The sequence below is a fragment of the Lates calcarifer genome, linkage group LG7_1, assembly GCF_001640805.2.
Source record: "Lates calcarifer isolate ASB-BC8 linkage group LG7_1, TLL_Latcal_v3, whole genome shotgun sequence".
Taxonomy (NCBI): domain Eukaryota; kingdom Metazoa; phylum Chordata; class Actinopteri; family Centropomidae; genus Lates; species Lates calcarifer.
This window is the reverse complement of record NC_066839.1, coordinates 22539378-22560588: the sequence shown is the minus strand read 5'-3', so window position 1 is coordinate 22560588 and position 21211 is coordinate 22539378. Positions and strand designations below refer to the sequence as shown.

The 21211-nt window shown below is 39.3% G+C and overlaps 3 protein-coding genes across 3 annotated transcripts in view; 2 read left to right on the top strand and 1 right to left on the bottom strand.

Annotated features, from left to right (window-relative positions):
* The window catches only part of LOC108899331 (gap junction beta-7 protein-like), a 494318-nt gene that overhangs the window by 391459 nt on the left and 81648 nt on the right, over window positions 1-21211 (bottom strand). The window lies entirely within an intron of this gene.
* Window positions 5408-10680, top strand: LOC108899303 (G-protein coupled receptor family C group 6 member A). Its single transcript, XM_018699690.2, has 6 exons — window positions 5408-5626; window positions 6211-6502; window positions 7004-7840; window positions 7964-8179; window positions 8944-9061; window positions 9345-10680. Exons 1-6 carry the CDS (start codon window positions 5421-5423, stop codon window positions 10523-10525), a joined length of 2850 nt encoding a protein of 949 aa, XP_018555206.1. The 5' UTR covers window positions 5408-5420; the 3' UTR covers window positions 10526-10680.
* On the top strand, window positions 15951-20439 carry LOC108899301 (uncharacterized). The gene is given in 6 exon segments (XM_051072088.1): window positions 15951-16229; window positions 16314-16430; window positions 16432-16609; window positions 16641-17231; window positions 17647-18634; window positions 20370-20439. Coding segments are annotated over 6 exon segments (2223 nt in total).

Here is a 21211-nt window from a genome sequence, read left to right as displayed (position 1 = left end):
GCTTCTCATTGTCTGCTGTGATTTTTCAGGTCACTTCTCTGCAGTGTCTGCAAGAAACCTCTGCTCTGCTACTCTGAGTAGCTTGTTGAGTCAACTAAATCATTGAGTGATAAATATTGTACATGGCCAGAGGAGATAACATTACTCTTTCACACAATACCATGGTAGACCAACAAACACAATCATCACAGAAAAGGAACTTTAACATTAGACTTGCTTAACTAAGCTACACAAGCAAGTCAGCTTGAAAAGATCTCTGACAGTCACCACCTATTTGAGTTCCATATTTAACTTTTTTAAAGTAAAATATAATACACAAAGTGCAGACTAACATAGTATACATTTGATATTAAAAGATAAACATCTCCCCCCTTTAACTGTCAAGTATTTGTTTTTCCTGACTTTCACCTGAAAATTTTAAAACATTTAAAACATCATAAAAACACAGAGTCTGACAGAATGCTCCACTTTCACTTGCTAGCTTTGGAGAAAAGGCTAGTAAGCTATACTTCCAGTTTTGGATTTTATGTATGTGTAACAGTGTAAGTGTGTTCCAATGTTTCATTGAGATCATATAATAAGAAAAATGTTCAGACTTATGTCTTGTTCAGCAAGTCAAAAACACTGTGTGAAATTCAGAAATCTATAGTTTACTGTCTCACAACAGTTTATGTATTTGTCATTGCTTTCATACGTGTACCAACCTTACTGAACACGGGGCAGACAGACAACACTGGGGAACATAGAGGAGGAGACAGAGACAACATCATGACAGAGACGAGACGTACTGGGGTGGGTTGTAACATGCAAAAAGATTTTTTGTGTATTGTCTGATTCATTGTACCAAGGCTTTTTATAGTGCTCACACAGCAAACTCAATACAGTGAAAATGTGTAAAATCATGCCCTTAACATTAGGAGCACTGTTTATTGCATGATTCTGAAGTAATGAGTCACATTCAGTCTCAACTTTCAGTGATAAGTTAGAAAGTAACTTTATCTTCATGTGGTAAAAGGAATTGTTATGGTTTGGCATGGGTTTTTCCAGCTGACCAAACAGGTTAGGTGTGAGTATGAAAGTTGAAGTATGTATGGTATTTTTCTAAGTATGATGACAGTTTAGACAACTTTAGATCATACCCACTCCTTAGATGGAGTTGATTACCTGCTTGTTTAGTCAAATCAGTTTTATTTATATAGCCTAATAAACCACAAACCACTAATTTGCCAAACAGCTTCTGTCCTTGACTCTTGAAACAGAAAAGGAAGGACTCCCCAGAAAGAACCTGGAAAAAAATGGATGAAATCTCAAACAACAACCATAGGCTGTTTGCTTTTACCTTAAGATATGACAGAGACGAGACGTACTGGGGTGGGTTGTAACATGCAAAAAGATTTTTTGTGTATTGTAACTTCAAATATTACATGAAACGCTGTGAGCAGAGAGACAGGAACATCTAGAGGGGATTTATGTTTTGTATTATTCTATTCTGTTTATATTCTATCTGTTATTTCTATTTTATAGTACTGTGACATGTAAGGCACTTACTGTGAATAGGGAACATTACTGATAGGTAATAACAGTGACAGACTCATACTTGACTGCTTTGACTTAATCAGTGATAAGGGGACAGTTTGGTTTGGTGGCAGTGATGAACCCCCTGATAAAGTTATTTACTTTTGTCACACAAGTTAAATGTTTTGAGTGAGTAACAGCCTCTTTCAGGACAAATGAAGTGTTGTGTTGCCTAGTATTAAATGGTGTGGTGATTGCTCATAGTGTTGCTGCAACTGCAACAATGTTTCAGAAAATGTGCTTAAGCAATTAAACCACTGAATATAAACTGCAAATCATTCCTGTCCTGCATATCTCTACCTCTGTTTCTGTCTCTTCCTCTGACCAAACAGCCGATATTCTCTGCTCATGTGTTCTTGCACAACAAATGAGCAGAAGAGTACAGGCTGACTGCTGAGTAAAGACAGTTCTCTGCTTCCTGGACGTCTGTGCTCCTGTGTCATGCTTCTCTACTTCATTGATTACTGTAACTGTTAAAGATTAACTGATAACTGTGACAACATCATGAATACATACTCCCTGATAAGTGACACGATATAGCACTGTCTTTTACATTGTGCTGTAAATTGCCAGCAGAGGGCAGGACTATCCAATCTTTGTCACACCTGTCCCTCAGGTTCAACCTGATCCACCTGAAAGGGAATGCTGTTCATTGTAACTTCAGGCTCAGTACTATTACTAAACCTAACCCCCACCCCCCACCCCCCACCCACTGATTCCATTATTACCTATCATTATTAATTAATTGGAATATTGAAATAGAGTAAACATTTAGACATATTACTGTTCTATCTGATTTCTGTCTAGTCTCCTGGAACATTATCACACAATTAAGTGTTGTGCCAATGCTGAATGTCACTTGACCTACCTGCAGAGGCACCTTGCCCACATTCCATCTCCTAGAGGAAAGCACTGCTGTCAATCTATCTGCCACAGCTGGCCAGTGCATGTAGGATGACCCTAAGGTCTGTGTGTAGTTCCAGATTTAGTTTATTTGAAATAGGTGCATCAGACACCCGTTGGGTTGACATTTATAAGAAGACAGAAGGTCAGCTAAATAATAATATCTCAATACAATATACTGTGCTAAAACTCTACTTTTATCAGCTACAGCATGTAAAAAGCAAGTACCAGATACAAATGTACTGTCTGATTCATTGTACCAAGGTTTTTTATAGTGCTCACACAACATTAGACTTGCTTAACTAAGCTACACAAGCAAGTCAGCTTGAAAATATCTCTGACAGTCACCACCTATTTGAGTTCCATATTTAACGTTTTTCTTATTGTAATACACAAAGTGCAGGCTAACATAGTATACATTTGATATTGGCAGTTGCAAAGTTATCTTTCCCAAGCTGTAATGTAATTTTAGGAATGACCAAGTTATTTTTATTTTTTAATTTTTTTGAAAGATTGATAATTAGTCCCACAAAACATATACAAACATCTCCCCCCTTTAACTGTCAAGTATTAGTTTTTCCTGACTTTCACCTGAAAATTTTAAAACATTTAAAACATCATAAAAACACACAGTCTGACAGAATGCTCCACTTCCACTTGCTAGCTTTGGAGAAAAGGCTAGTAAGCTATACTTCCAGTTTTGGATATTATGTCCGTGTAACAGTGTAAGTGTGTTTCATTGAGATCATATAATTAGAAAAATGTTCAGACTTATGTCTTGTTCAGCAAGTCAAAAACACTGATTCATTGTACCAAGGCTTTTTATAGTGCTCACACAGCAAACTCAATACAGTGAAAATGTGTAAAATCATGCCCTTAACATTAGGAGCACTGTTTATTGCATGATTCTGAAGTAATGAGTCACATTCAGTCTCAACTTTCAGTGATAAGTTAGAAAGTAACTTTATCTTCATGTGGTAAAAGGAATTGTTATGGTTTGGCATGGGTTTTTCCAGCTGACCAAACAGGTTAGGTGTGAGTATGAAAGTTGAAGTATGTATGGTATTTTTCTAAGTATGATGACAACTTTAGATCATACCCACTCCTTAGATGGAGTTGATTACCTGCTTGTTTAGTCAAATCAGTTTTATTTATATAGCCTAATAAACCACAAACCACTAATTTGCCAAACAGCTTCTGTCCTTGACTCTTGAAACAGAAAAGGAAGGACTCCCCAGAAAGAACCTTTAACAGGAAAAAATGGATGAAATCTCAAAGATGTGCCCCACAAGATTGTACCAGCAGCATGTGTACTGATTCTTGGTAAATAATAAATATACTTCAAGTTGTTGTTGTACAGTCACAGTTTATCTAGGTTTAGGCACAAAAAATACTTGGTTAGGTTTATGAGAAAGAGATTGGTTTGTACTTTATTACAGTCCGGGGACCTTCATCATCATAGTTACACTATAACAAACACCCAGTTAAGGTTATGGAACAATCCAAGGAGTTTCAAGGAGCTTCCTTTTTTAGGTAAAAAGAAAACATTTATGTTTGTGATACATAATAATTCAAACACTAAAAGTATAACCAGCTTCAGCTGTCTACATGTTGCAGTGTTGGATGGATGCAGTAGGATGCTCAGAATAAAATGTTGCTCCATGACCACCAAAGTGCATTTTCGTTGGTCACCACAATAAAATGTGATTAGATTTTCCTCTGCAGGTTCATGTAGAGCTGATGATGTCAGTCTTGATTTCTGATAATCAGCTGACATTCACCAATAATACCACCTAATGATGACCTAACCTCCTTTAGATGCTAAATTGGTTTGGGCGTGACACATTCACACCCATTCACACACTGATGACACACATGGGGGGCAACATGGGGTTCAGAAGCCGGGGATCGAAAATGATTTTGTCTATTATGCTATCAATGGTCAGGATGAATTAGCTTATTATCAGTCTTCTATACCAAATTGTTGAGTAAGGATGATCTTGTTTTATACTTTGGAGATTGGGGAGGATAACAATAGCTACATAGACAGGTCTGAATTTGTGTGGATTTCCTCCCAAAGTTCAAAGAAATGCAGTAGACTAATGTTTTGGGCCTGCTACAAAATAAATCCATTGAAAGTTATAAAAAGAAACCAGATCCAAGAGTGACATGAGCATCTGACTTTGCCTTGTGAGAGGAAGCTGCACCAGTTGCACCTACACCCACACGCAAATGACATTCATAATGCCTGTCAAGACATAGTAAATCATGTCTTGACAGCTCCTTGTATCAGTGAAACAATACAACAGTAAAAATACACCAGTGTTAAGAAGAAATCAAAATCAAGATAACTACACTGACAGTGACACTGACATCAATAGAGATAAATGATGAAAACACATTTGATTAAAAAGAAGATGTGTAAATTCATTTCACAGAAATCTGTGGAATGTTATCTTTAGCCTGCTAGTCTTGATTCCTATACCTGCCCAAACATTTTCTTGTCCTGCCTGATTTTTGAATGGCTAATTGACCACATATACACAGTTGTCTGAGTGACAGGCTCTTAGCTTCATATTCAGAGTTGGAGGGAAAACAAGAGCAAAAAAAGAAAAAGAAAAGAAAAAAAAGAAAAAGACTGGTGGATTTTTTTCTTTGGTGCAGTTCCTGAACACACACCACAGAGACAGTCCTTATTCATTATTCTGTGCAATGATTGTATGAACCAAAAAAAAGTTTACTTTCTTTACTTTCTTGTACCAGCACCTGCCAGGTGGAAAAGCATGGTAGAAGACATTTGATCTATAAATAAACATTCTTTCCTGTTCTGCTTTAAAACCGGTTTTTTGCATAAACTGTGTGGCACCGCCCAAATTCCGTGAGAGAAGTAAAAAGTGCTCCTGCACCTCCCAGAAGTGCTTTTCTCACCTGTTCCGCTCAAGATGCAGATGTGTCAGCCACTGCGCAGCCTTGTCTTGACCCTGATAACTCTGTGTAATGTCCTGGCCTCTGCGGATGGATGTGACTTTGCACAGTCTTGTGGAGCCCATGCTCCTGGGGATGTTATCATTGGTATAATGTTGCCATGTCATCGTAAAGTAAAGGCAGTTCATGAACGGATTAGACCTGAAAGCTTCCACTGCTCAGAGTGAGTATAAGATCTAATTAATTTATTACATTAGATGATATTTATACATGTGTCAGGAAGGTAGAAAATAGCTCCAATTAACACTTTTGATATATAGGGCAGGAAATAGTCCACAGCACTCGCTGTGTGGGAAGAGATGCTGCCGTTTTGATTTTTAAATGTCATTTTTAAGTCACATTGCAGAAATCCCAGAGACAGACATTTTGTCTTTAAATTAATTGTATCAAAAAAAAAAAAACCTAAAGGAAAATACAGCTGGCATTACTCTGACAATTTTAAGAGAGGTAAAGGTGTTTTGTGAACATGTTGATTCAAATTCAGTTTTTTTTTAAAATAAATTGTAATTCCCAAATTGTACTTTTCTATCTAAATAAGTCAGAAGACAGAATATTGTCTTCAATGCTGTGATCCTGAAGATTGACTAATTCTTATCTGTTCATCTATGAACCAAAACACCTATAATATATACAGTATATGTATTTACATGGATAAAAATGTCTAAATAACTGGCTTTTCTGCCGCAGTACCTCAAACACAATATTTTATGTTTGTTTTATGTTGGTTTTTTTAAACATTATTTTCAGGTTTGATCTGCCATCATTTATGAGATCCTTAGCTACAATCCACGAAATTGAGGAGATAAATGCAGCTGGTTTCCTCCCTGGAGTGCGTCTTGGATATTTGATGTGTGACACTTGCTCAGATGCAAGCAAATCACTGCAGAATGTGGGGCACATGCTTGCAATCAATGGCTCACTAAACGTAAAGTGTAACTACACCGACTTCAGACCCAGAGTCAAGATTATTTTAGGAGCACTATACTCTGAGGAATCAATTGCTGTTGCCAGACTGCTAAATGTGTACATGGTCCCTCTAGTAAGTCACAAATCCTTTTTTTGCAAATACACTTTACTGCAAAGTATTTAATACATTTATGTTCTCATTTATGCTCACTGATTCATCTACCATCAGATTTTCTGAGAGTGTCTCATGTTCTCACTATTTCCACACTCATCAAAACATGGGTTATTCTTTACATATTGCTGAATCAAGGGAAACCAGATTTTGGTTGTAGATACTTGAACATTTTTCACCTCTCATCCAAGTACTTGAGTTCTGGGGAATCCCCGTGGGGTCATTATCAAGCTCATTGCTCTGTTGTTCACACTTGGCCTTGACTCCAACAACTCAAACAATTGTTACAACAGCCAGGAGCACTAACAAATCAAGTACACTAACATCAGTGGCCTTGATAATGACCCCAATAAAGTGCCAGTGTTCCCAATAAAGTGCTCTGTGAGTGTACATATATGTTGTATGTATATATGTGTGTTTATTTTTTGTGTGATCAAAATTTCTCTTGTTTCATTTTATCAGCTGAGCAGCACATCATCTTCACCGGAACTGAGTGATAAGCAGCGATATTCAGTTTTTCTGCGTACTATTCCGAATGATAATCATCAGACCAAAGCAGTGGCCAAAATTATGCGTCACTATCACTGGAACTGGGTCGGTGTTGTGTATGGGGATGATGAATATGGCAGAGGAGCTTTCCAGAGCTTCCTCAGGGATGCCGAGGCAAATAATGTGTGCTTGGCCTATCAAGAAGTGTTGCCTCATTACCTTGGTCATTCACTCAGTGAGCAACGTATCAAGGAAGTTGCTCAGCAAATCCATTCTTCCAGTGCCCAGGTGGTACTGCTAATGCTCAAGGCAGAGCTGGTGGAGGTCCTCTTTAAGGAAATTATTAGGACCAACACATCAAGAACCTGGATTGCCAGTGATGCCTGGTCCAGGAGTTGGTCCCTTGCCCAGATGGATGGCATTAACAGGGTTGGAGACATCTTGGGCTTCACCTTTGTTGCACGCAAGAGTGAATCATTTGATAATTATCTGAAGAATCTTACAACAACCCCGGGAGGATACAACCATTTCATTGAAGAATACAAGAACCTGAGATTCAACTGTTCCCCTGAATGCTTGTCAAACAAACCTCCATCCTATTGTACCTCACTGTTGAAAATTAAATCTGTCAATGCATGCAATTTCAAGGATCCCCAAGAGCAAAATGATGACTATCTTGTGACAGCTCTGGACACAAATGCATCCTTCCTTCATAAAGTTGCAGTGTGGGCTGTAGCAAATGCTCTAAAAAAGTTATTAAAGTGCAACAGCTCATCATGCTCAGGAGAAATTAACTTCCCACCATGGGAGGTAAGAATTCATATCACCTTCACATTAGAACAGATTCATATCTAGGAAATTATCTGTTTCAGTGATTGGTGACTAATCACTGCAAAGGCCCATTTTAATTGAAATTCTGCCCCTTGCTTTCAGCTTCTTAAAGAACTGAAGGAGGTTAACTTCAGCCTTGGTGACCAGAATTTCTACTTTGACAAAAATGGTGATTTTGTAAATGGGTATGATCTGGTCATGTGGGAAATGTATGGACACCACAGAAGATTTCACAGAATTGGGAGATACCATGCTGTTAAGGAAGAAATAGAACTTGATGTGAAAAATTTCACCTGGCTTTCAACAGACAATATCACGGTAAGACAACACCATACTTAAAGCATTTATTCACTGGTTTGATTACTGCAGTAGATTGTGTAGTCCTTAGACAACACAGTACATGAGTCAGATGAAAGTTCAGATGGTCATCAAAGACATTCGAGGCCTTCAAGTGTGGCCATCCAAAACTTGGCATGTAGATGTGGTTGAACAACATATGTATAGCCTACTGCAGTTTGCTTCAAGCATACTCTTAACACACTGAGACCAAGAGTATCCTTACTGGTTCAAACATCTGCCCACTGATGTTTAGATATGTTACACTAGTAGAGTTCATTCTTAAAACAAGTGTTATTTGTTGTTTACTTACTACAATACCCAGGAGGTTTTAAACACATGCCTACAGCTAAGACACACAGGCTGTGGTTGAATAGTCCTTTTTGTTTGGGAAGGTCCCTAAATTAGTGAAATGACCTGGAAGCATCTCAGTAGCAGCCATGATAAGAGCTCGTCAAATTCTCAAAATGTTAAGGAAAGGAGCTTCAGTGCTTATCTCTATCTTATCTCTTTTAGCAGAGGATACACATTTTCCATTAGGGCAAAGGAAAGGAGATTTTTTGACTCTTCGACCACAGCCCAACACTGTAGTTGTTGAATTCTAACCACATAATCACTATTCTACAGTGGTGGATCCTCATATCTATGAATATGACCTTGAAACCCCAGTATGTTTCAGCCTTAAAGTTTAAGTGTAACAAATCAGTTGATTGTTTACAAGTTGTTCTCTGGTTTTGCTCTCACAGATCCCTCAGTCCAGATGCTCAGAGAGCTGCCCCCCTGGCTGGGTAAAGAGGATCTTGAATGTATCCTGCTGTTATAACTGTACCCTATGTGCGGAGGGGACCTACTCAGATGGCACAGGTATGCCTTATTGATGTACTGATTTTATATTTAATTTCAGCTATAAAATATTAACTAAGTTGAGATACTGAGGCCCTTACAGATGGCTTTTTGGCTGAGCCCATAGGGTAGGCATACATCTGAATGGTACTATCCACATGATGTCTGTTTTCAGAGTACATTACTGTAAAGAAGGACTTAAAAGTAAAATTTTTATTTCTTTGAACTGCAGAGTTGGTGGCCTGCTGCAGGTATAAATAATTCAGACTCATCATAATATGCACATCACCACCTTCTTTAACAGATTTTGATGACTGCAAAAAGTGTCCCAATGGAACTTGGTCTCTCAAGGGTTGGGATCACTGCCAGCCAAGATGGGAGTCCTATCTGCGATGGAGCGATCCTCATCCCATCACCATGATGACAGCTGCAGCCTTTGGCATTTTGCTTTTGCTCGTTACCTTAATTATCTTTTTGGTGTACAGAGATTCCCCACCCATGAAAAGAGCTGAGGTGAGATTGTCCTGTGTGATGATGGCTGGTCTGGCAGTGAGCTTTTCAAGTGTGATATGCTTCATGGGCAAGCCTAGTGTACACCTCTGCCGGGCACGCCAGGTCATGTATGCCATAGGCTTCACCTTGTGTGTGTCCTGCATCCTAGTCAAGGCCTATCGTACTTTCCTGGTGTTCCTTCCCTTTGGTCAGATAACAAACAGGCGACTTCACAAACTTTACAAGCCACCTGTAATTGTCATTGTGTTAACAACTCTCCAGGGGATCATCTGTCTTCTATGGCTTCTCTTTGACTCGCCTGACATTGATGACACACCTCCATCTCCACAAAGCATGAAAATCATAATGCATTGTCGTGAAGGTTACACATACATAGGTTTTGGCATTATGTTGAGCTACATAGGTCTACTAGCATTGGTTGGCTTCCTCTTGGCCTTCAAAGGCAGGAAAGTTCCCCAGGAGTTCAGTGAAACAGGTTATATAATTTTTAGCATGCTGATGTACTTGTTTGTATGGGTGTGTTTTGTTCCAGTCTATATTACAAGCAATGAAGAGGGAACTCCTGTGCAGGCTTCAGCCATTCTAGTATCCAGCTATGGTATCATCTTCTGTCATTTTTTACCCAAGTGCTATGAAGCACTTTGGGGATCAAAGACTGATACGCTGGAGAGGATCCTGAAGAGATGGCGAGCAATCACCACTCCAAATCTTGACTCAGAGACAGGCACAGAGACATACATAGACATCCCCAGAATGAACAGACCCTCACTGGAGAGTAGCAGGTTTTCCATATCAAGCATGTCAACTATGCTGAGTAGCTCAGGTACACTAGGCAAGGCCAGCCCTACTGATTCAGAGCTGGTCATAACCCCTATGCCCACTGAAAATGAAAAAAGTCACGCCTATCCACTCTCTAACAGACAAGAAATGAAAATGACAAGAAGATGTAAGTATAGAAGTATATCCTTGTAAAATTATTTAATTTATTATACCAGTGTCCCATTTTAAAGCCCTTTGTAACATATTTTGTGCTGGAAATCCATGTCAAATTAAAATGTATTTTCTACTGAAAACCATTGTATTCTTCAATATATAGAAGAGTAAGTATGACTCATTTTGTACTGTTATAAAAGTGCTATTAAACAAAAAAATTTTTTAAGGATTTGTTGTAAATTGTTCACATTGGTCAAGCAAACATGACAGATGTATTAATTCTTCACAAAGGATCTGCAAAGCCCAATTTCCCAATAAAATAATAATAATAATAATAGTAATAAACCCTGCTCCACAGCACTTGCTGTTAGGTTTTTGGATAGCATGTAACCGATTAACCTGTTTTTTATTCTGGCATCTTTATCCTACATGAATTGGTCTTAAACAAAGAGTCTCTCTCTCGTTCATATACCATGCAATCCCAGAAGTTGTCTTTGAGTTTGTCATCTTGTTTATATTCCTTTAGTCAGAATCATCATTTTGAGTCAACCACTTTGTTTTATCTGTCTTAGTATTTACATGAACAGTCAGCAAATGTACCACAAGGTCCAGCTCTAATGGGAAAGGGATCATCTGTCTCCCTTGTCTCTCTCCGTTTATGTCACCTCCCTCCTTCCATGTCTTGGTTAAAATCTGTTTTTATGAGCATGTAGTTAATAATATAAGCTACAATCAATCAATAAACAGGAATCTATATTTAAATCATGGCTAAGAGATCAATATTAGAGGAAGGCCACTTTTTATGTTTCCATTCTGACAGCTTAATTTTTTGGGGCTTTCTGTCCGCCCCATTCTCATGAACATTTCTTGTGAAATTTTATTACATGTGGCACATCCACATAGAATCAAGGATGAACAGGTGGTCAAAGACATGCACTTTTATTAAATTTTATCAAAGTCCTCACTACATATATGAGTCTGGACAGAAATGTTACTGACTCACTGTGAGTAAATGTGGCATTATTAATTATGGATGTTCTCTCTAATCCTTGGTTAATTTGAGTCTTTCTAGCTTTAGAGCTTTTACAACTGTTGTTGTGCAACTGAGAGAAAAAGCTGGAAGGGAAACAGCTGAGAATAGCACAGTAACCTGAGACTGTTATACAAGTATCACTACTGATCCACCTCAAGGGTATTAAAGCCACTTGTCCTGTCAACACACAGACACACTAGCTATACTCAGCCACAAGAATTGCGTCCTCAGTGATCGGAATATATTAGAAAGCCCATCATATTCTTCTTGTTGATAGCCCATATACCCTCTCAGTCCAACCCTAAAAATTATGTTATTCATTGGCTGGATTATGTTCACAGGCAATGTATTTTGAATGAATGAATGAATGAATGAATGAATGAATGAAGGGCTGCATTTATTAATGGCTGTAGAGGCACCAGGGGGTGGTTGAGGTGGATGGTGGGTGTACAAAATGCACAGCTGTCACACCAGAGCACTTTGTTTAATGTTAAGGAAAGACTGTGGTTTTGGTTAAGTGTAAATAAACATAGTTCTGAAGTCACTGTGAAAGTTTTCTGTATTAAATAAGACCAGTCTTTCCCTAAGCTTAACCAAGTGCTGTGAAAGTCTAACCATAAGCATAAAACATTTAAAACTGTTATTAAAGGTCACAGTTTCCCACATAATGTATTTGCTGTTGCAGTGTCATTATGATTGCAATCTTTAAGAGACAGCATTTCACAGAAATGGTTGAATACTTCCTTGTAACAGCAATGACTGGAAGCCAACATTCTCTGACTTGTTATGGTTCATTTTGAATGTCAACACCCAAAGTCACAATGCAGCTATTGTCACTATAGTTCCATGGGATGAGCAAATAGAGATTTGATTCATTAAGTGTTGTTCTGAGGGAGTTATTTTTGACCTAGGTAGCAGATAGCATTTCCGATCTCAATCAGATCACATTTTTTAATGCTTTTGTATTTGTCTAAGAATGTAAGCTTCAGTATGTCAGTGACAACACCTTGATTATGTGTGTCATGCAAAGTAATTGGATAAATAATAATCTTCTGTCCTCTCTATGTGTGTAGTTTTAAAGCTACATGCAGATTGCCTTTGTGGTTTTCACTGAAGGCAAATGTGAAACTGCGAGGACTGTACTGATCCACTGAATTCAATGATGTGATTCAGTGATTACAAATCAGAAAACAATGAATCTTCATAAACAAGAGTTAGATTAAATGTATTGTACAAATTAGTTAAAACAATAACATGGAACCTGACTTCATAAAATTGTAAAATAGTTGTAAAATAAGTAATATTATACTTGATGTCAGGAAGATCAACATAAAGTTCTTATAGAGAGTACAACTCAGTAATTAACATAGTAAACAAGTCCACAAGAGTAAAATACACAGCACTATCTCAACAGTGCCTGAATTCAACAGTACTGCACTGGCATCACATCACTTAGAGCTATTGTAGTGGCTAGGTCTAGACCAAACTCTTTAGATTATTATGATTACAGAGAGAGACCCAACAGATCCCACCATGAGCAGCACTAGGCAACAGGGGCAAGGAAAAACCCAACTTCGACCAGTTGGGTTGAGAAAAATGCAAAGTGGCATCATTAATACGTAAGAGGTAATAATAGTAATGACAAAGTTGTAAATGCAATAGTAGCAATAATACTAGAAGCAGTACTAATAACAGTGTGTAGCTCCTTTTAAAATAACTTCTACTGTATAAATGCTAATATTGGATTTTATTCTGATGTACAGTCATATGAACAAGAAAGTATACCTTTTTTGATTCTATGGTCTTATATGTCAGGACATGTTAGAAAAAGAATCATCTGGTCCTTAGCAGGTCTTGAAATTAGGAAAATACAACTTCAGATGAACAACAACACATGACATATTACACTGTCATTATGTATTTAACACAAACTCGGCCAAATCCAGAGGCAGTGGGTGAACAGGTAAATATACCCTCACTACTTCCACAGGAATCAAGAGGTTAAGTAGCAGCCAGGTGCTGCTAATCAAATGTCCTTGATTAACTGATCATCAGCAAGTGTGAGCACCTCTATAAAAGCAAAAGTTGGCAGTTTGCTGGTATTGTGCATTCAAGTGTGTGTGTGTGTGTGTGTGTGTGTGTGTGTGTGAAGGTGAAGAAATTGTTGACGTCCATCAACCTGGGAAAGATTATAAGGCCGTTTCCAAACAATTTGAAGTCATTCTACAGTGAGAAAGATTATTCACAAGTGGAAAACATTGAAGACAGTTGCTGTTCTTCCCAGGAATGGATGTTCCAGCAAATTTACATCAAGGTCAGACCATGCAATGCTCAGAGAAATTTTGAAAACCCAAGAACTACATCTCAGACTCCACATGCCTCAGTTAGCATGTTAAATGGTAAAGGACAGTACAATTAGAAAAAGACTGAACAAGTATGGTTTCTTTGGAAGGGTTGTCAGGAGAAAGCCTCCTCTCTCTACATAGAACATAGTAGCACAGCTTATGTTTGAAAAGTTGCATCTGAACAAACCACAAGACTTCTGGAATCATGCCCTTTGGACAGTTGAGACCAAAGTGGAGATGTTTGGTGATAGTGCACAGCACCATATTTGTTGAAAACTAAACACAGCCTATCAGCACAAACACCTTATACCAACTGGAAGGCTGATGATTTGGGCTTGTTTTGCACCCACAGGACCTGGGCACCTTGACTCGAGCATGAACTCCTCTGTGTACCAAGGTATTCTAGAGTCAAATGTAAGACCATCTGTCTGATTGGTTGAAACTGGGTCATGCAACAGGACAATGATCCCAAGCACACCAGCAAATCTACAATACAGTGGCTGAAAAAGAAAAGAATCAAGACCCAGTCAAAGTCCAGACCACAACCCAACTGAAATGCTGTGGAGGGACCTTAAGACAGCTATGCATAAATGAATGCTGGCAAACCTAAATGAACTGAAGCGCCGTTGTAAAGAAGAGTGGGCCAAAATTCCTCCACAAAAATTGTGACAGACTGATAAAGTCATACAGTAAACTATTACTTTAAGTTATTGCAGATAAAGATGATTCTGTAAGCTACTGAATCATGACTACTACATTTTTCACACACTGCTTCCACATTTTGGTCTAGTTTTTGTTAAATAACTAATGACACTGTAATATTATGTGTTGTTGTTCATCTGAGGTTTTATTTATCTAATTTTGAGACCTGCTAAGGACCAGATGTTATGGATCAGATATTATAATAAAAATGTAAGTAATCAAGTAAAAGACTAAATGACAACACATTAAGCAGACTGTAGATCTCCAGCAGCTTAAGCTCCTTCTGCTCTGTTGACCAACAGCTTGCAGAGTTCCTGTTACTGTGATACACCTGGGTGTGGGTGGCAAGGATTACAGAGAGGCTTTGAGACAGACAGCATGGGGTGACGCTTTTTGGGATTCTGTGACCCTCTATCTGAGAGACCAGTTTTTTTTAGATAGTCAGTTAGTCCACAGGAGAGTTGCATTTGATGTCATACCAAAAACATTGAGCTGTTTTTAGCCCTTCTTTGCCCTCTATGATCAAATCCAATACACAGGCATGCCCCTTTTTAATTGTCAGAAAGACAAGTATGGTATTCTTTATTTCATCTATGACTCTTTGAATTGTTTGATGCTCTGATGCCTGATTGCCATATGAAGTTTTAGTTTTACATCCTGGTTACATGTATTCTCACCTGGTACACAGGCACCTTGACCCAGCACGTGTGTGTGTGTAGCCAAAAAACAGTATCATATTTTTCTATTTCTATTAAAGTAAAATGTTAGTAAATCTGAGTATACCTTGACATTTCTGGCAAACTTACAGAAAGATTTAAGAAAACAGAGTTGTTTATCTCTCAAGCAAACCAAGTTGCATGTAAACAGCACAGATAGCACAGTGGATGAGGCTAAAAACACCACCTGACAAACTCAGCTCTGATTAACCTGATGAGCTTAAAGTCTTAGATGTAAATGCCTGTGTGTGGTGTGTGTGTGTGTGTGTGCGTGTGCTTGTGCGTGAGCTATGTGTGTTGATGCACTTTACGTGACCATCTGTGTGTGCTAAGAGAAGAGAGAGGGAAGAAACCCCCCCAATCCGTCTTATCTTCTCAGATCCTCAGCATTGCATGCCCTGGTAGGCAGTAAGTTCACTCGAACAGGTTACAGGTGTCTTTCCTGCATTGTTTGATTGTTTTGAGGAGAAAGACGTAAAATGACCAAAGAAATATATGGAAACTAACACTTGAAGGTTGGACTGCCAACAGGAAGCCATTGTTTGAGGATTCTAGAAGACTTTGTCAGACTATGGACATTTCTTATGGACTCACACTTTGGCTTTCACTTTCTCTCAACTCATTTTTCAAAGACAATTCATAGGGTATTTTAAAAATTTTATGCAAAAATGGGCTGCTCTCCATCCAAAGGAAGGTTATTTTCAAAACCAGAGGGCCATGGACCTCAACAGGATCTGCTGGCTGAATCATCACAGGACAGTGTCGATTCTAGACCTGTGGAGGAGGTGAGCAAATGTATGAAGACAGATGATGATAATGAACTTACACTACCTACTGAAGAAGATCCTGCAAAAGACACTGTGTGGTCTCCGTTGGCCGCTGACACAGCTGCCCAAAACACAGTGGCCATTAAAGAAATAGGGAAGAATGTGAAGCCCCAAGAAATAGTCAGTGAGGTTGTACTAACAGAAAAAAATAAAAAGGTAGAGAAAAGAAAGAAAAATAAAGGCAAAAGACGGTCTACTGAAAAGCAGAGGAAGTCCTCCATTATCCAAATGAAGGTGGACTTCCCTCCAAACATGGTGAGGGCTCACCAGGCAGCCTTTGCCTTTCTGAACCCAAATATCTCCAAATATGAGACTCTGTTAGGGCCTGCTGGAACAGGCTGCCCAGACACAGTTGTCCCTCCAGCCCATGATGTCTGCTTTGGTGATACGCTTTGAGGAGATCAACCAGGCACTAGAGGAGATGGCTGAGGAAGGGGAGCTGATGTTGAAGCAGCATGGGGACTACATGGCCTTTGCCATCTGGGATGATGGGACCAGCTGTAATGGCAGTTAAACCTAGCACTGACACAGCCAACTCCCCTAATCCACCTCCAGATCTTTTACAGCAACTGCTCCAGCATTCAACAGAGAAAATGAGGCTTGTGGGGTGCTCGGTCCAGGCACTGGGTGACAGCACACTCGAGGAGGCATTGGAATATTTTTCTTCTCTCTCTAAACTGTTGGCTGAGAAGCTGCAGGCAAAGCAGGCAGCAGAACAGAGGTTGGCTCATGTGTTGGCACAGGTAGAGGGAGCTGCCATGAGGAAGTCCAATCCAGAGGATTCAGCCCTGCACAGTGAGGACAGTGGTATTGGGGGAGAGAATGAAAGTCTGACAGGTTCTGAGAGGCACCGCCGTCACCGTGGGAGCGCTGGATCTGGAAGTTGCGGGTCTGGAGTTAATATTCGTAGTGCACTTGATAGTCTTCCCAATAATTTACCCAGCCTTGTAGGCCATAACGAAGATGATGAAGAGGATGAGGATGATGATGATGATGATGACGAGTTTGAGGATGATGAAGTTGATAGGCCTGGAAGGAAGAGGTCAAACTCCTCTCCACCAGATCCCAGTCAACCTCTTCTCTACATGAATACAAATTACATGCAGGATCGACAGTCCTACAGTTAAAAGACCTCTGACTGCTATCACTGCAACCAAGCCTGATCGCACCAGATGTGTAAACATAATAACTGAGCTACAAAAGAGCCAGAGAGACTTGGATCAGCGGCTGAAAAAGATGGCTGAAACCCAAGGAAACAAAGCACTTGTGGGGCCTCATTATAATCTGTATAGAGCTGGACTAAGGCGGCATTCATTAAGTGGATCCGCAGGAGGACAAAAAGCCCCCTTGAGAACAAATCAATCACCTTGTTGCTTACCATTGTTAGCACCCCAACCACCCACACGCCACTCTGTCAGAAGGCTCATAAATACCTTTAGTCAAGGGGTTGATGGTAGACCAGGGCAGAGCCTTTCTAATATTCCACCTCATATCAGGAGGCCCAGGAAAAGTGAAATCCTTCTGTTATCTGATACAGTAAATGGAAATGAAGGGGGGTTAGTCATCAATGGCAACAATAACAACAACAGCTGGCCTGACAGCAGAGTTGACCTGGATGTAGACAACCTACCACCTCCGCCCCCAGAGGTTCTGATGGACAACTCCTTCCAGAGTACTGACTGCATAACAGATAATGAGGAAGGGTTGCAGGAGGATTTGGCTCGGAGACTCCCATTGATAAGCCAAAAAACTCGAGTCTCCCAGCGTCTGAGGGCATCTGTGCAGAATGTGGAAGTGCTGCCCAGCAGAACCAGCATGAAACCAAAATTGATCAGTATCTTGCCTGCCCATCCCGTCAGACAGGATGTTGTTATAGGGGCTCAAGATACAAATCAGCAACCAGAGACTGATGTGGATCTGGAAATGGAGAAGGCTAACTGCCAACAGGCATGCAAGATCATTCACCTGTGCAATGAATCTCCTGACAAGAGAAATACTGCAGAACTTCAAGCCAGAGTGGGCCAGGGGTGTGAAAGCAGTGAATTTTGTGAGGGTGAGGTGACCTTATGTAGCCTGCCTGTGACAGCACCACCTGTCTCGAGAGTCCGCCTACCGCCATCTTGTCCCTCTGTGCGCCACAGATTTCCAAGCCCTCCTGTGTTCAGATCTCAGTCTACCTCTAGGGCCTCATCTCGCCCAAGTTCTCCAAGAACTGTGACACGTGCCACAGATAACAATACTGAAGAGATAATTCCATCTGTCTCCTTTCGCGATGCCCGTTCAGTCTTCTGTCAAAATGAGTTACAAAACACTCAAACCTGCATCTCATCTGGAAGTTCTGTGCTTCCCAGACCATGGGGCGAGGTCTCCCGGGGCAGGCTACCCAGGCGAGGAATAGACAACTCTACCCGACGCACTCAATCAGAGCAGAGGCCTACCTTAACCTCCCATTCAGAGGTTTCCAAAGATAGCAGTTCAGCCCCTACTCAGGCCAAGGGGAGTGAGCCTGTTTCTACAAATTATAGGTAATATCACAAATCTGTGGATCATACCAGTCATACTTGAAAAAATGTGCATTACTGTAAATTGTGAAGAACTGCCAATTCTTTAGGGAATACCATGTCAAATTGTAGAATTTTTTTTGGCTTGTATCTTTTTCATTTTCTGAAGGCTACTGTATATCTTCACACTAAACCAACTACAACTAGGTGCATGTCTAAAATAAATCTAAATGTCTGTTTTCTGAGGCATTCAAAATTATTTCACACCAATATTTAAAGTGCATATTTCCTTTGTATGTCTTACCACTGGAAAGGTCATGTTTTAATTAGTAAATACACAAAATATGAAGTTGGCACCTTGAATCAAATCTATAAAAATTCAAAGATCTGACATAGTTCAGTGTGAAGATATATTGGGCTCCAAAGCACAAAATCACTTCGAAATACAGTTTTCAGCAAGCCATATCTTGACAATTATTTTAGACATCAACAAGACATCTAATAGGGTATAACTGTCTGTGTAAAATTAAAGCATGTACTCTTTAGCCACACCTATTTACCAGGGCCACAACCCCTTTTTAAAGCCTCCATATCTCAGAAATGAAGGAAGATACATACAGACAGTTTTGCTCACTAGTTGTTGGGTACAATGACATTATTTACATAAAACATTAATCAAATCTACAATAGTCAGCCAGGAGGACTCAATTGACTTCATTTGACATGGAGCAACCCTTTTACTTGAGCATTGAGACAACTATTAGATACTATCAGGAAAATCTGATGTACATATATTTTGTGTATTAGGCTTTCATGTACCTAGAGGTCTGCTACTTACTACTATAAAATATTGACCAGAATATGTCAGACCAAGCAGATATCCATTCTGCAACATGTAGGAAAACAGTGAGAACAAGTTGTGTGTTTTTACTTGTACAAACAGGTAAAACAAGTAGATACTCAGAACAAAAGGAGAGATGAGATGTAGTATTGATAGGAGAATAGAGTCCTTATACTCTGTATACATTAATATATGTTTGATATACTGAATATGAAAGTATTGTACAGAACCAATGGGGGCAGAAAAATAGCATAATAAAATAAATAAGCAAATCAGTTGACCTCCCATGTTTAATACATGGCAGTTAACTTAAAGTGGCACTCCAGTGATATAGTCTTACATTTTCATGAAGCTGAAGCAAGGACTCATATAGATTTAATATATCACATAGAGAGAAGAGATAGACTTTAAAAAGAATATGCAAAATATTGTGAATCCTGCACTTTCAATTCATACAAAATTCACAGATGGTGGTGAGGTGAGAGGATCAGTAAAGCCCAACAGTATTTTTTTTTTATCTCTTAGGATTAATCTGGCTGTGTGTAACAGAGATAGGGCAGAAGTATGCTTTCTCTTAGCTTTTAGCCTTATTTCATTTGTTTAGAAACAACAAAAATTTCTATCATTGTAGAGCTTTATTTCTGAAGAGATTGACTAGTTCTCACTTGTCACTACTTAACTGGTCACTTTGTTTAGACATTTTAATTTTGCTTTTAATTCAAACCTACAGCCACAGTGGCCAGCCTTCTGTTATCAGCTCACCTCCTGCCAGTAGAGAAGCCACCTGGCCTAATCCAGATTGGATTATGCCTCCTACCCCACTCTCCTCCCCTAAAGCTAGATGAGCTCCTTGGCCTGCTACCCCACATAATCCACTCATCCACTAAAACTCCTTTTCCCCTCCTTTCTTTCCTATAGGCCAGGAAGCCCTGTTATGACAGGAGACAACGCCCATTTGGATCCAAGTGCCGCTGTGACGACAGCCTAGAGCCCAGCTATGATTGGCCAGGGTTTCTAAAGTGAAATATTATGTGAGAAGAGAATGGAGAAAGGGATTATGGATTAACAGGATTCTCAAGTTTAACCCCCTTCTCTCCTCTTTCCTTTCCTAACAAAAAGAGGTTTGCTCCAAGAGTGGGTTTTAGATACTTTGATAATACTGTACTAGTTCAAGGAGTTAAGAGACTGAACATTTTTCTCTGATTGACTTCCAGAAAAATGACAGAATTTATCTGTATCAGTTATTAAAGACATACTTAATCTAGACATAATGTTCAATCAATAATCTACCTTGAATTTGTTTGAAGTTAAAGATGCACGTGCAAATTTTGCTATTGCAGCCAGTGACGGCCATAAATGTCCACTTAGCTCACTGTTGAGTCTCAGAGCTTGGGATTTAGGCGTGCTATTGGCTGCTATACCAAAATCAAAGAGTATGCCTTTAAGTTACATAATTACCATATGTATTCTTTTTTTTCTCTATTTTATGTTTGAACAGTTTGTATTAGCTTCCTATTTGTGCTAACCATATTTTCTACCTTGACTGTGCCCAAATAAAAGAGATAAATCTTGTCAGTGTAATATTTTTATATTATTATTATTTCTATTTTTTTAAAGGTTAAAGTTTATGGAAATGTTGTAAATGTGTCATAGGAAACATGGTATGTCGACTAATCCCACTTCCTAATCTTGTCCCTGTACCTTGCTGAAGATGCAAGGGGAGATACAGCAAATGATGTGAGGAGAGAGGAATCGAAGAA